This window comes from Equus quagga, chromosome 15 (assembly GCF_021613505.1).
Source record: "Equus quagga isolate Etosha38 chromosome 15, UCLA_HA_Equagga_1.0, whole genome shotgun sequence".
In the NCBI taxonomy this organism is placed as follows: domain Eukaryota; kingdom Metazoa; phylum Chordata; class Mammalia; order Perissodactyla; family Equidae; genus Equus; species Equus quagga.
Window position 1 is genome coordinate 35295272 of NC_060281.1, and position 11372 is coordinate 35306643.

The 11372-nt window shown below is 38.4% G+C and overlaps 1 protein-coding gene and 1 pseudogene across 1 annotated transcript; one reads left to right on the forward strand and one right to left on the reverse strand.

Moving 5' to 3' along the window:
* Window positions 1–2018: 2018 nt before the first annotated feature.
* On the reverse strand, window positions 2019–2684 carry LOC124227066 (olfactory receptor 6N2-like). The gene has a single exon (XM_046640974.1). It carries the CDS (start codon window positions 2682–2684, stop codon window positions 2019–2021), a length of 666 nt encoding a protein of 221 aa, XP_046496930.1.
* Window positions 2685–8359: 5675 nt separating this feature from the next.
* LOC124226119 (olfactory receptor 11A1-like) lies at window positions 8360–9300 on the forward strand (annotated as a pseudogene).
* Window positions 9301–11372: the final 2072 nt, after the last annotated feature.

The window sequence follows — 11372 nt, forward strand, 5'->3', positions numbered from 1 at the left end:
ACAGGGAACAGCAAAAAATTTGCCCACAAATTTCCCATTAAATTGGTAGTCACTAGGCTACTTGTGAACTAATCACTATAGAATTTCTCTTGACATAATCAATACTGTTTTTGTAGCTGAAACTTGTACCAACTTCTGTTGAACTGAAATAAGTTTATTAAAATTTCCAGTTCTTATACTGTGAAAAATGTATATATTCAATCTCTTCATAAAGAAGTCAAAAGTCTGTTAAGTGAAATGTCATGTAATTAATTGATTTAATTTCCTATTAAATTTTGTGTTTACATGGTGGAAAAATTCTTGTGACTAAAAATATAAAGTCTGACAAATTGAAAAAGCACCTCAGATCTGTTTATTCTGAAAATGCATCAAAACAAGGTTTGATGTTTATGTTTTCAATGTGAAGAGAACTCAGCTTGAAAAAGCTAGGACACTTATAAACTAGGATTTGCTAATTTACAAAAACATTTCTTAGAGCACACTGCAAAGTTGCTTTCAAATTGCCAGCAAAAGAAGCTTGATGGAGGAAATTTAGTGAAGTCAGGTGCCCTGGAAATGGGGCAGATGGCTTATAGAAGGGAACTGAGGAAAAACTGGAGACTTCTTTGTTAAAGATGAAAATTAATCTGGAGTAGTTGATCTTTCTTTAAACATTTTGAAGTAGCTTGTTGAGGAGCAACATCCTTGACGTTTCTCTTCAGTGAACAATTGGGTGAAACTGCAGACATCTCTCAATGTACCAGATCTGTTTGTCTGTTTGCTCTGCTCAAGCTAATGTTATCAGAGAATTCCTGTTTTATGAATTTTCTTTGTAAACTCTTAAGGTCACTGAAGTTTTGGAAATTATAAAAGATTTTGGTTTTTGTGAAACAAGGTTTTGTAAAGAAAAGTTTCACACTTTGCTCAGATGGAGCTTCTGTGATGTTTGGTGACGCATCTGGTTTTGATACTTTAGTGGTGGAGGGAGTTCCTGAATTCTTTTCATTCACTGTACTTTACACGGGCATGTTCTAACAATACAAATGTTTCCAACAACACTGAAAATCCACAGTGAGAATAGCCATCAGAAGTTATCAGAATCAGAGCTCTGTAGCACTGAATTTAAAAAAGATTTTGTCATGAAATGGGGTCATAATAAGAAGAGCTTGCCTGTCATCTAGAATCTGTCTGGCTTTCTGAAATCTATTTTTTTTAACAAAACTGTCACATTTGGGACACTCCAGAATAAATATTTTTATCTAGATTTGGCTTATCTGGCAGACATTTTTAACCATAGAAATGAAAAAAAATCTTTTAGTTGAAAGCCTTGCAGTCACCATTATGGACACCACTGAAAATTGTTTTTTTTTTATTAAGCTAGAGAATGATCTCCTACTTTCTATATCATGCAATTTTGTATTATTTCACTTCTGTGTAATGAGAACGCTTTGTCTTTATTATAAGGAAAAAATTGTGCTGTGAAAAAATAAGTATTTTGATCTTTGTAATCGTTCTTGACGGAGGTTAATGTAGTCAAATAAACCAACTTGTTCATTGATTTACTTGTTATTAGGTCAGTTGAATGTAAGAACAACCCTCTGAGAGAAATAAAAAGAATTTACTCTTCTTTGTTTATCTATGTAGAACTCTCAATGTCCTACCTAACCATTGCTGGCAAGTGGGAGAGCTGGATTTCCAATCCAGATGCATGGACTACAAAGTCTGTGCCATTTCCCTGCACTGATATTAGCATGAGATTATCCACCCTTCTGGGGAAGCTGAACAACTGAAGGAACAGGCAGTAAGACACACTGGGTAGCAGGGGAAGTAAGTCTTTCACTTAAAACATGCCTGTAAAATGAGATAACTCACTAAAACCAAATATATGAACTTAATGATTTAAAAAGATACATTGCACAGGTGAAAGGTAGTGGTTAGGAATTATTTTCTGTTTGGATATTCCACCAGCTTTGCTTTCTCTGGCTTCTTGTGTGTCATCATCATTGAGTCTCCCTGTTTGAATGGCAGATTCTTTGGGTCTAGGACACTAAGAACTTCAGAGCTTCTTTCACATCCTTGTTGTGGAGTATATAGATGAGAGGATTGAAAAGTGGAGTGATGACTGAGTAGAAGATAGCCACAATCTTTTTGATATTTGGTTCATATTTTATTGCTGGGTGGACATGCACGAAGATGAGAGTGCCAAAGGAGATAGTCACCACAGAAAGGTCAGCTTTGCATGTGGAAAAGGCCTTGTGTTGGGCAGCAGTGGAAACCATGGCTAGATTTGTGGCCAAGATTTGGGCACAGGAAGCCATGGTAAAGACCAGGGCTCCTAAGATAATGACAGTGCTAAAAGCATAGCCCACTACTGGGATGGCATATGTGTCTGTGCAGGAAAGGCAGAAAATCTGATCAGCATCACAGAAGTGGTTGATCTGGTTGGGAATACAGAAGGAGACTTGTGCAAGAAGGAATGAGAGGAACGTGGGGCAGAGAAATCCCGCAGACCAGGAAACCCCAGCCAGAATACCACATGATTGGCGGCTGAGTAGCAGTGGGTAGTGGAGTGGTTGGCAGATGACAGCATAGCGGTCAAAGGCCATGGTGGTAAGGATGAAGAGCTCAGTGCCAGCCAATGAGAAGAAGAAGGAGTACTGGGCACTGCAGTTGTAGTTCCATACGACTCTTGGTTTCTGGTGCATTTTTGGTCAAGCCAACAGTTCAGGAACCTCTTCTGGATAAAGGCAAGTGTCTCAGGGGGCTGATATTTCTCGTTCATTTAATGCTGCTCTCCAGGAAATCTGTAATTGGTTCTCAGGGGTGTCTCCCCTCTGGGAAATTGTCAGCCCTCCTTTGTGATAAAGGGAAGGACCTACAACGGAAGGACAGAAGAGTCTTGGAGCTAGAAAAGGAGATTCAGAGTGGAGGATAGAATGGTTCTGTGGAGTGGAGGGTGACAAGCATGACATTTCTAATCAATATCCTACATTATTTCAGATTGAATGCAAGGAGGGAGGGAGTTGAAGCAGGAAACTTCAATATTCTGAAGTGTTCAGTAAATCTTAGCACATATTCTCTTCACCATTTTTTCTTTAATATTGCTATTTCAGATGAGTTTCCTATTTTTGTATAATTCTTTATAACTTAGTTCAAAGGTCCTTTAAATAAAGACTCTAGATTTTGTCTTTATAGACTTTATAAAGATATAATTTCCACTGCATACATTTTTAACTTTTTACCATGTAAAAATTTTACCAGTTCACATTTTTTATGTGCTTCCCAGGTACCAGGTAAACTGTTTTCTTTTTCTATTTTTCAAATTATGAAAATGTAGACATGTTGCAATAAATGGAAAAAAGATGAATCAGTAACATTTATTTTAACCTAGGGATTTAAAAAGTCTCTTTTTCAAAGATATTTAAGGAAATCCCAGTGTTCCTCTGGAATGCTACTGTTGCTACTTTTTCCATTGAGCCTTTAAGAAGTTGATTTTCAATCTTTCCTGCTGCATCTCAACATCTTTCCTTTAGCTATTCTCCCTGGAGATGGAGAACAGTAGATGTTCATGAGGACAGCTTCAGCTGGAGCATGTTATAGAATACGACACCCTCACAGCGATTTTTTCATAGTGGGAATTTATCCTCCTACTTTCTTAGGGGCTAACAGAACTGGGACGTGCTTAAATGAAGTTTGCTATGAATTTTTTTTTAGTTTTTTTCTGCTTTATTATAGAGTAAATTCCAAACAGGATTGAAGAAAGTTAACGGATTAAAAATTCAAACTAAATTAAGATTTATTCACTATTTGCTTTTTGTTTATAAAAATAGCATGTTAAGCAGACATTGAAAAATATATGAGAATAATTTTTTCTCATTCCCAAAGATAAATTAAAATTCAGTTTCGTATATTGCCTCAAATATTTTTTTCTTGGAGCGTTCTTTGAATTTCTTTTCAAGAAATGGTGATAGTTTTAATTGAGGGCTCCCTGCTATAACTTTTACACGTATAGAGCTGAGTCTGTGATTGGCTGTTTTTCAGAAATTAGACAGATATTTTGCACTATTTTCTCTTCCATATCTGTTAGTATGGTGAAATTCATCTTGATTTCAAACTCTTCCTGCATTTTTTGGAGTCCTCCAACTCTAAATTCAGCCCCTACCCTCTTCCATGACTGCTCTGTTTTTAAGGGAATAATGGTCTCTTCTCCAGTTAACCCTGCTGTTGCTATGTCTTTGCCATTTCTCTATAATCCTCACATCATACTACCTTCTCTTTACTTTCCTCTTTTTTGACACTCTACCAACTTCTTGAAAAATAGAGTTGGGGATGCAGTCATCTGAAAAGCCAGGATTATGTTATGACGTGAAAATAGTGAAAACTATTTCAGTAGTTAAGTTGGCATGTTCCATTTCAGCAGCCCAGGGTTCTCTGGTTCACATCCTGAGTGCCTAGCAGCTTGACAAGCCATGCAGTGGCAAGCATCCCACATGTAAAAGTAGAGGAATATGTGCACGGATGTTGGCTCAGGTCCAGTCTTCCTCAACAGAAAGAGGAGGATTTGTGGTGGATGTTAGCTTAAGGCTAATCTTCCTCAATAAATAAATAAATAAATAAATAAATAAAACACTTCCAAGAAAAATCTGGTTGTTGAGAGGGAATACAACCATATTTCCTTGAACTTTGCTAGCAGATTCTGTAACCTCACACACATATTTATTTAAATTAGATGTTCTTGGGGTCGGCCCAGTGGTGCAGCAGTTAAGTGCGCATGTTCCACTTTGGGGACTGGGGTTCACCGATTGGGATCTCGGACATGGCACCACTTGGCAAGCCATGCTGTGGTAGGCATCCCACATATAAAGTGGAGGAAGATGGGCATGGATGTTAGCACAGGGCCAGTCTTCCTCAGCAAAAGGAGGAGTTTTGGCAGCAGTTAGTTCAGGGCTAATCTTCCTCCAAAAAAAAAAAAGAAAGAAAAATAAATAAATTAGGTGTTCTATTTGGGAATAAGAAATGAAAATTTTCTTCTGTTTGAGGTCGACTGGCTCATGTACAGGTGGATTACACCACCTTGGCCTCATTGAAAACAGCTCAATACCCTGAGCTCCCATAATATTTATATTTCACTCTTTGCTGCCATTCTCATCTAAGCTGTTGTTTTCTAACTGCATCCCTAGATAAATCTGCGTTGTTCAACATTTTTCAGTGGCTTAATGAAGGTAAATGGTGCCTGGGGATATTGTAATATGTTTCTTCTCTCCTTCCAATGTTGTGTGTGTGTTGGGGGCTTGGTTTTGCCAATACTTAAGTTTTTGTGGATTCTTACAGATTACCACCCAGGGACATATGCCTGTGACCACCGCCCTTTCTTTACCCTCTTGCCTTTGGAGGTCAATATCACTTCCTTTCCTTTGGTTCCCCTTCTTACTCTTAGCCTCATTCTGCATTCCCCAAAAGCTTTTAGAAGATAGTTGAAATGAGAGAAATGATACTATTGTTCCTTTGAACAAAGTTGTGAAATTTATTGCAATAAGCACATCAGTTTCTCAAAAAAAATCATTAAACTTACGTTTGTCCTTGATGCACTGTCCTCTACTCCACACCTTTCTGATTTCAACTAGCTGAAGTGCTATCATATAAAATAAGGAATAGACTTTACTTATGACCTTGAGCATGAATAAGTGAATCTACAACAATTAAATCTTGGTTCATTATAGGAATACACTACTAAGAGTCAGTAGGATCCAATGTTCACACTGACTTTCTGGGGAGGTGGTGCTGGTGAGCTGTTTATTACTGGAGGTCTTCTAGCCTGGTTTGCACACCTACTTCTCTTCCTGGAAAGGAATTCTGTAGAATGAATTTAAGCTCAGATTGAGCTTGGGCTGAATAAATGATCTAGGAGTTAAAGGAGGTCCACAGAGGAGTGTCAAGTTCATATCACAAGGAAGTACATATGGAGTATATGGTAAGGGAATAGGTTCTAGAGGCAGGAGTTAGAGGATGGCAACAGAATCAGTGGGATTTCTAGGTCTTTGAAGTACAGAACCCCTCTCTGATCACTTCACGTGAGCTTGGTTATAGGAGCAGTGGTATTAAACATTAGGTATTTAAGGCTTAACCATGTTAGGATTTTGTTGAGTGTGGTGGATATAAATTTTACTCTCTGTGATAAATGAACTAGCAGTCTTTTTGTGGAGGAGAAAGTGCAAACAACAAAATAATGAATGATCAATTAAAGGCAGCACACATTTGCACACTAGGTTTCAACTATGTGGAGTCATTCTTTCTTTCATTCTTGTTACCTTGTGTTTAGCTTCCTTAAAACTACCTAAACGCAGGTTGAACCATGCCACCCTAGTGCTTAAAAGCCTTCAGGTGTGACTTATTGCCAGCAGGATAAAGCTCTAGCTCCTCCTTGTGACTGGAAAGCACCTCCTCCCATGCTCTGGTCCTGGCCCACCACTCTATCCCTGTCTTCCACCATTCTTCACCTCAATTCTAATGCTTCTTCAGAAATGAGTTTCTTTTAATTGCCCTTGGCTACTTTCCTCCTGACATCTGGGTCCCCTCCTCACATTCTATGCTGTTTCTTGCTTCAGTGTCTACTCATGATTTTCTCACTACCTGAAATGCTCTCACCTCCATACTTACCATTTTCCACAGCAATCATTGATCACTTCAGGATGACTCCTTTTCAGCAATGTTTATTGCAGGTTGAACATTAACTTTCTTTTAGTATATTGCAATTATCTGTTGATTGTCCATCTTCCATAATGTATTGTTAAGCTCCTTAAGAATATGGACTGGTTTTAGTTGGCCTAGTATTCTCAGCACTGGTATATCTTCTATAAATTACTTAGAACATGATGGCTCAAGAAATAAAGGGCTCCGTTAGTCAAGAGGCTTCCTGGAGGAGAGGAAACTTAAGCCGGGACTTTGAAGATTTCCTAGTAGCAATAAGCAGAAGAATGGGAAATAAAATTCTGTGCAAAGGACATTTTTGGCCTTAGGCAAAATCACAAAATAGTATGCAGTCAAACGTCTCCCACCCACATTTGGCCCTCAGCCACCCAGTTTCCACCTTTTAGATAACTGATCTTCTAGACTATTTGTATTAAAGAGAACTTAAATTTTGCATGATAATAAATGTAATATATACTTATTAGTCTCACAACCTGTAAAATAAAATTGTTAGGGTTTGGTATGTATATACACATACGTGAAAAAAATTCATATATATATATATATTTTTTTTTTCCTCTAGCTTTCCCCTCTAGTCTTAATCATTTGATGTAATCTCATGTCTTAATATAAACACACACCTCCCTTTGGATATCATATGAGATCTTTCCTGCAGGTACAAAACCCCATTTTCCAATCCCTAGAAGCTCAATTATATATCTTGGCTTTCATATGTATCTCTCTGCTTGGAATGTTCTGACCACTCTCCTGTCCTTTGCCTGGCCAACTCTTTCAAAACTTAGCCTACAAACTACCTTCTTCAGAGAGCCTTCCTTAACCTTGATTCTCACATCCTCCTTGACCCTCAGTCTGAGTTTGGTCTCTCTCTGCTCTCACAGCACCTACACTTTCCCAAACATTGTCATTTATCATATTTCCACTAAAAAATCTTGAATAATTTGAGGAAACTAGAATTTAAAGAAGAGTATTTTGATAATGGAGAGGAAAAACTAGAGACTTGAAGGCCACACAGAAGGTAATTGTATTAAAATAGTTTTGAAGACATTGTGAGATTAATGGTGGGATAGTGAGGAGGGAATATATAAGAATTTTCCAAGGAACAATCAATGAGATTTCACTGATTGGGGGATGGGGAATGAGAGATGGTATTAAGATAAAGATGACTATGATGCAGTAAGCTTGAGAGTCAAGGCAGAATTTTCACACCACGCAGTGGAGTTGGCTGTGGTTGGGGAAGATACAAGAGTTTGTTTTTGAACATGCTGATTTTGAGTTGAAGCACAGACATGTCTAGAAGGCATTGGGAGGATATTACACAGTTGCACATGAGGAAGACTATATCCCTGGTTATACAGATTAGGAGGATGGGATTTATTATATCAGAGATAGTAGATTGAAGTAATAGGGTACAGGGCTCTGAAGACTGCAATTGTGAATTTGGATAAACTCTCTTGAGCCTTGAAGAATTGTATAATTCAGGAAGGCAGGGAAGGATAGGAGTTAGAGAACAGAAACCAATTCAAAAGGGGACAGGATGAGGACTTGTGTAGTGACTTGTTTTGGAGACTCACTCTTCCCTTTTTCATTTTAGCCATGCTTATCTCAGACTTGTGTAGAAGGTATAGAACTGCACTAAAATTCCTCCCTTAATCACTGCCAGGTAGAAAGTTGGATGATCCACATAGAAATTGTCTCCATAAGAAACCAAACTATCACTGAATTCGTCCTCCTTGGTTTCTCTGACGTAGCTGAGCTGCATCTCCTTTTCTTTATTGTGTTCACTCTCATCTACACCTCCATCATCGTAGGGAATATGCTAATCATTGTGGCAGTGGTTAGTTCCCTGAGACTCCACCCGCCCATGTATTTCTTCCTGGTTAATCTGTCCTTCCTGGAGATCCTCTATACCTCCACAGTGGTGCCAAAAATGTTGGAGGGCTTCTTGCGGGAGGCAGCCATCTCTGGCTGGTTGCTTGCTCCAGTTCTTTATCTTTGGTTCTCTTCCCACAGCGGAATGCTTCCTGCTGGATGTCATGGCATATGATCGCTACTTGGCAATCTGCTACCCATTCTTGATGGGGCCCAGATGATGCTTGGGGCTGGGGCCATTGGATGGATTTCTGGCTTCATGGTAGATGGATTGGTTGTGGCCCCGATGGCCCAGCTGGGATTCTGTGGCCCCAAACCCGTTGACTATTTTTACTGTGACTTCGCGCCTTTGATGGGCCTGGACTGATCAGATCCCAGCATAGTGCAGATGACAATATTCAATCTCTGTGTGGTCTCTCTCACTGTTCCCTTTGGACTTATTCTGACATCTTATGCTAAGATCATGGTAGCTGTGCTGAGAGTTCCTCCTGGGGCCAGTGGCAAAAGGCTTTCTTCACATGTTCCTCCCATTGAGCTGTAGAGTCCACATTCTAGGGAACTCTCATGGTCTTGTACATTGCACCCTCTGCTATCCACTCCTAGCTCCTCTCCAAGGTCTTTGCCCTGCTGTATACTGTGTTCTCCCCTCTCTTCAATCCTGTGATCTACACACTGAGGAATAAGGAAGTTCATCACGAACTATGGAGGCTTTTCTAGATTAAGCAAACTGAGACGCTTGATTGAAGGAGGATGGTGGTGAAGATTTTCTTTGGACTTTGCATATCTCCATTGGGATGTCTGCCAGGGTTGGTTGTGGAGGAATAACTTTGTTCTATTCTGATGCTTACCTGTGAAATGTTCTACATTTACTCTAAAAATGAGGATGGTAGAGCTACAATTTTCTAATGATAACTTAAAAACTTTTGCTTTTATCTTTAATTTTTTTCTTTATTAAATAGGCAATGGATATTTAATATAGAAAATAGATATACAAAAATAGGAACACAAAGCAAACCTAGAAATATTGGCTACATGTGTGTGTGTTTGTGTGTGTGTGTATACACTTGTTGGTTCATGGAAGTTTGTAATCTGGTTTTCCACTGAATATTATGTCTTGAACATCCTTCTATTTTGAGAAATATGTACTTATTCATTCTTCTGGGTTTCTTTAGTATGACTAAATGTGATTTGTTTAAATGATCTATTCTGTGAATTTTCGGTTGTATTCAATCCTTTCACCGTATGAACATAGTTTACATCCAGATTTTCCTATAATAAACTCCTAGGAGTTAAATTGCCAGGTCTGAGGTTCACATGTTAAAAACATTTAAAGCTGAATGTACTTTATTTATGTTTAACTTCTCTATTATAGAAAATTTTAAACATACGCAAAAGTAGAGAGAATATATTAACCCCCATGTAACCGTCATCCAGCTTCAATATCAATATTTGTCAATCTTGTTTCGACTATCTATATTTCCTTTTTCTGTAAAATTTTAGAGCAAATTCCAGATGTTGTGTAAGTATCATTTTGTGTAAGTTGTGTTAAGTGTGTATGCCATAGGCAAGTATTTACTATGCCATCTGACTGATAAAGACATTTTTAAAAAATGTGCCAACCCTGCCATTATACTTAAGAAAATTATCCTTATTTCCACAGTGTTATCTAATACATAAGCCATGTTCAAATTTCTCCAATTATCTTTAGGTAAATTCTTAAAATTACGAGGCAAACAGGGTTCACATAATGTATCTTATGATTCTTAGTGCCTTATTTCAGAGTAGTCCTCTTCCTGTCTTGGTTTTCACATCATTGAGTTATTGGAGAAACTTGGTTATCTGTCCTGTAGAATGTTCCACATTCTAAGTTAGACCTATTGATACTTATAGTTTTGCTTAACATCTATTCTCATATTTTGCATTTTATATAAACTTGTTTTGTGTCGATCTCAGCCTATCAACAGTGATGGGAATACCTCGGGCACTCACCTAGGCTGGTACTACCTCTGGTGAGCCTTCAGAGACATTTTCCTGACCAGAGACAATGTTATGGCTGGCTGGCCCTTGTGGTTCTTATGACTGCAAGACACACTTCAGCAAACCCACTAGGGAATTATGAAAAAACAAGATTTGTTACTCATAAGTCCTAGAAGGTACATGGCATGCCTGGGGCCACATAGAGAGGTGTTGGGAAGAGAGAGAGAGAGCATGGACCTGGGGTTCTCCCTTCACTGGGGTCAAGGGTGTGGTGCCTAGGGTTTTTCAGGTTCACTCTTTGTTGGTGAATTTAAAACATGAGTGGGAATTAAAGCTCAAGAAGGGAAAAGCAGAGTCACTTACACAGTTAGTTAGGTCGCCCAGAGCTTTCTAAAGGGGAATTTCATGGGTGGGGTGGCCCGGCTCTTTATCTAATTGTGTAGCTGGCAATATGTTTCAAGGTGGAAGTCTTTGAAATATATGCCCCAGCAATCAAAAGGTTAATGTTGTGTACTTATGTTATAATAAAAAATGCTAATTCTCAGGCACACTACAAAACTGATATTGAGTTAGAAGCTTCCTTGGATCTTAGTTAACTTTTTAACAGGATATCCCAAAGTTACTGGTGTTTTTTCTTTCTTTCTTTCTTTCCTTCCTTCCTTCCTTCCTTCCTTCCTTCCTTCCTTCCTTCCTTCTTTCCTTCTTTCCTTCTTTCCTTCTTTCCTTCTTTCCTTCTTTCCTTCTTTCCTTCTTTCTTTCTTTTCTTTCTTTCTTTCTTTCTTTCTTTCTTTCTTTCTTTCTTTCTTTCTTTCTTTCTTTCTTTCTTTCTTTCTTTCTTT

What these genes read in the sequence shown, in the direction of transcription:
- LOC124227066 (XM_046640974.1), bottom strand. Translation starts at nt 2,684, where the DNA reads ATGCACCAGAAACCAAGAGTCGTATGGAACTACAACTGCAGTGCCCAG.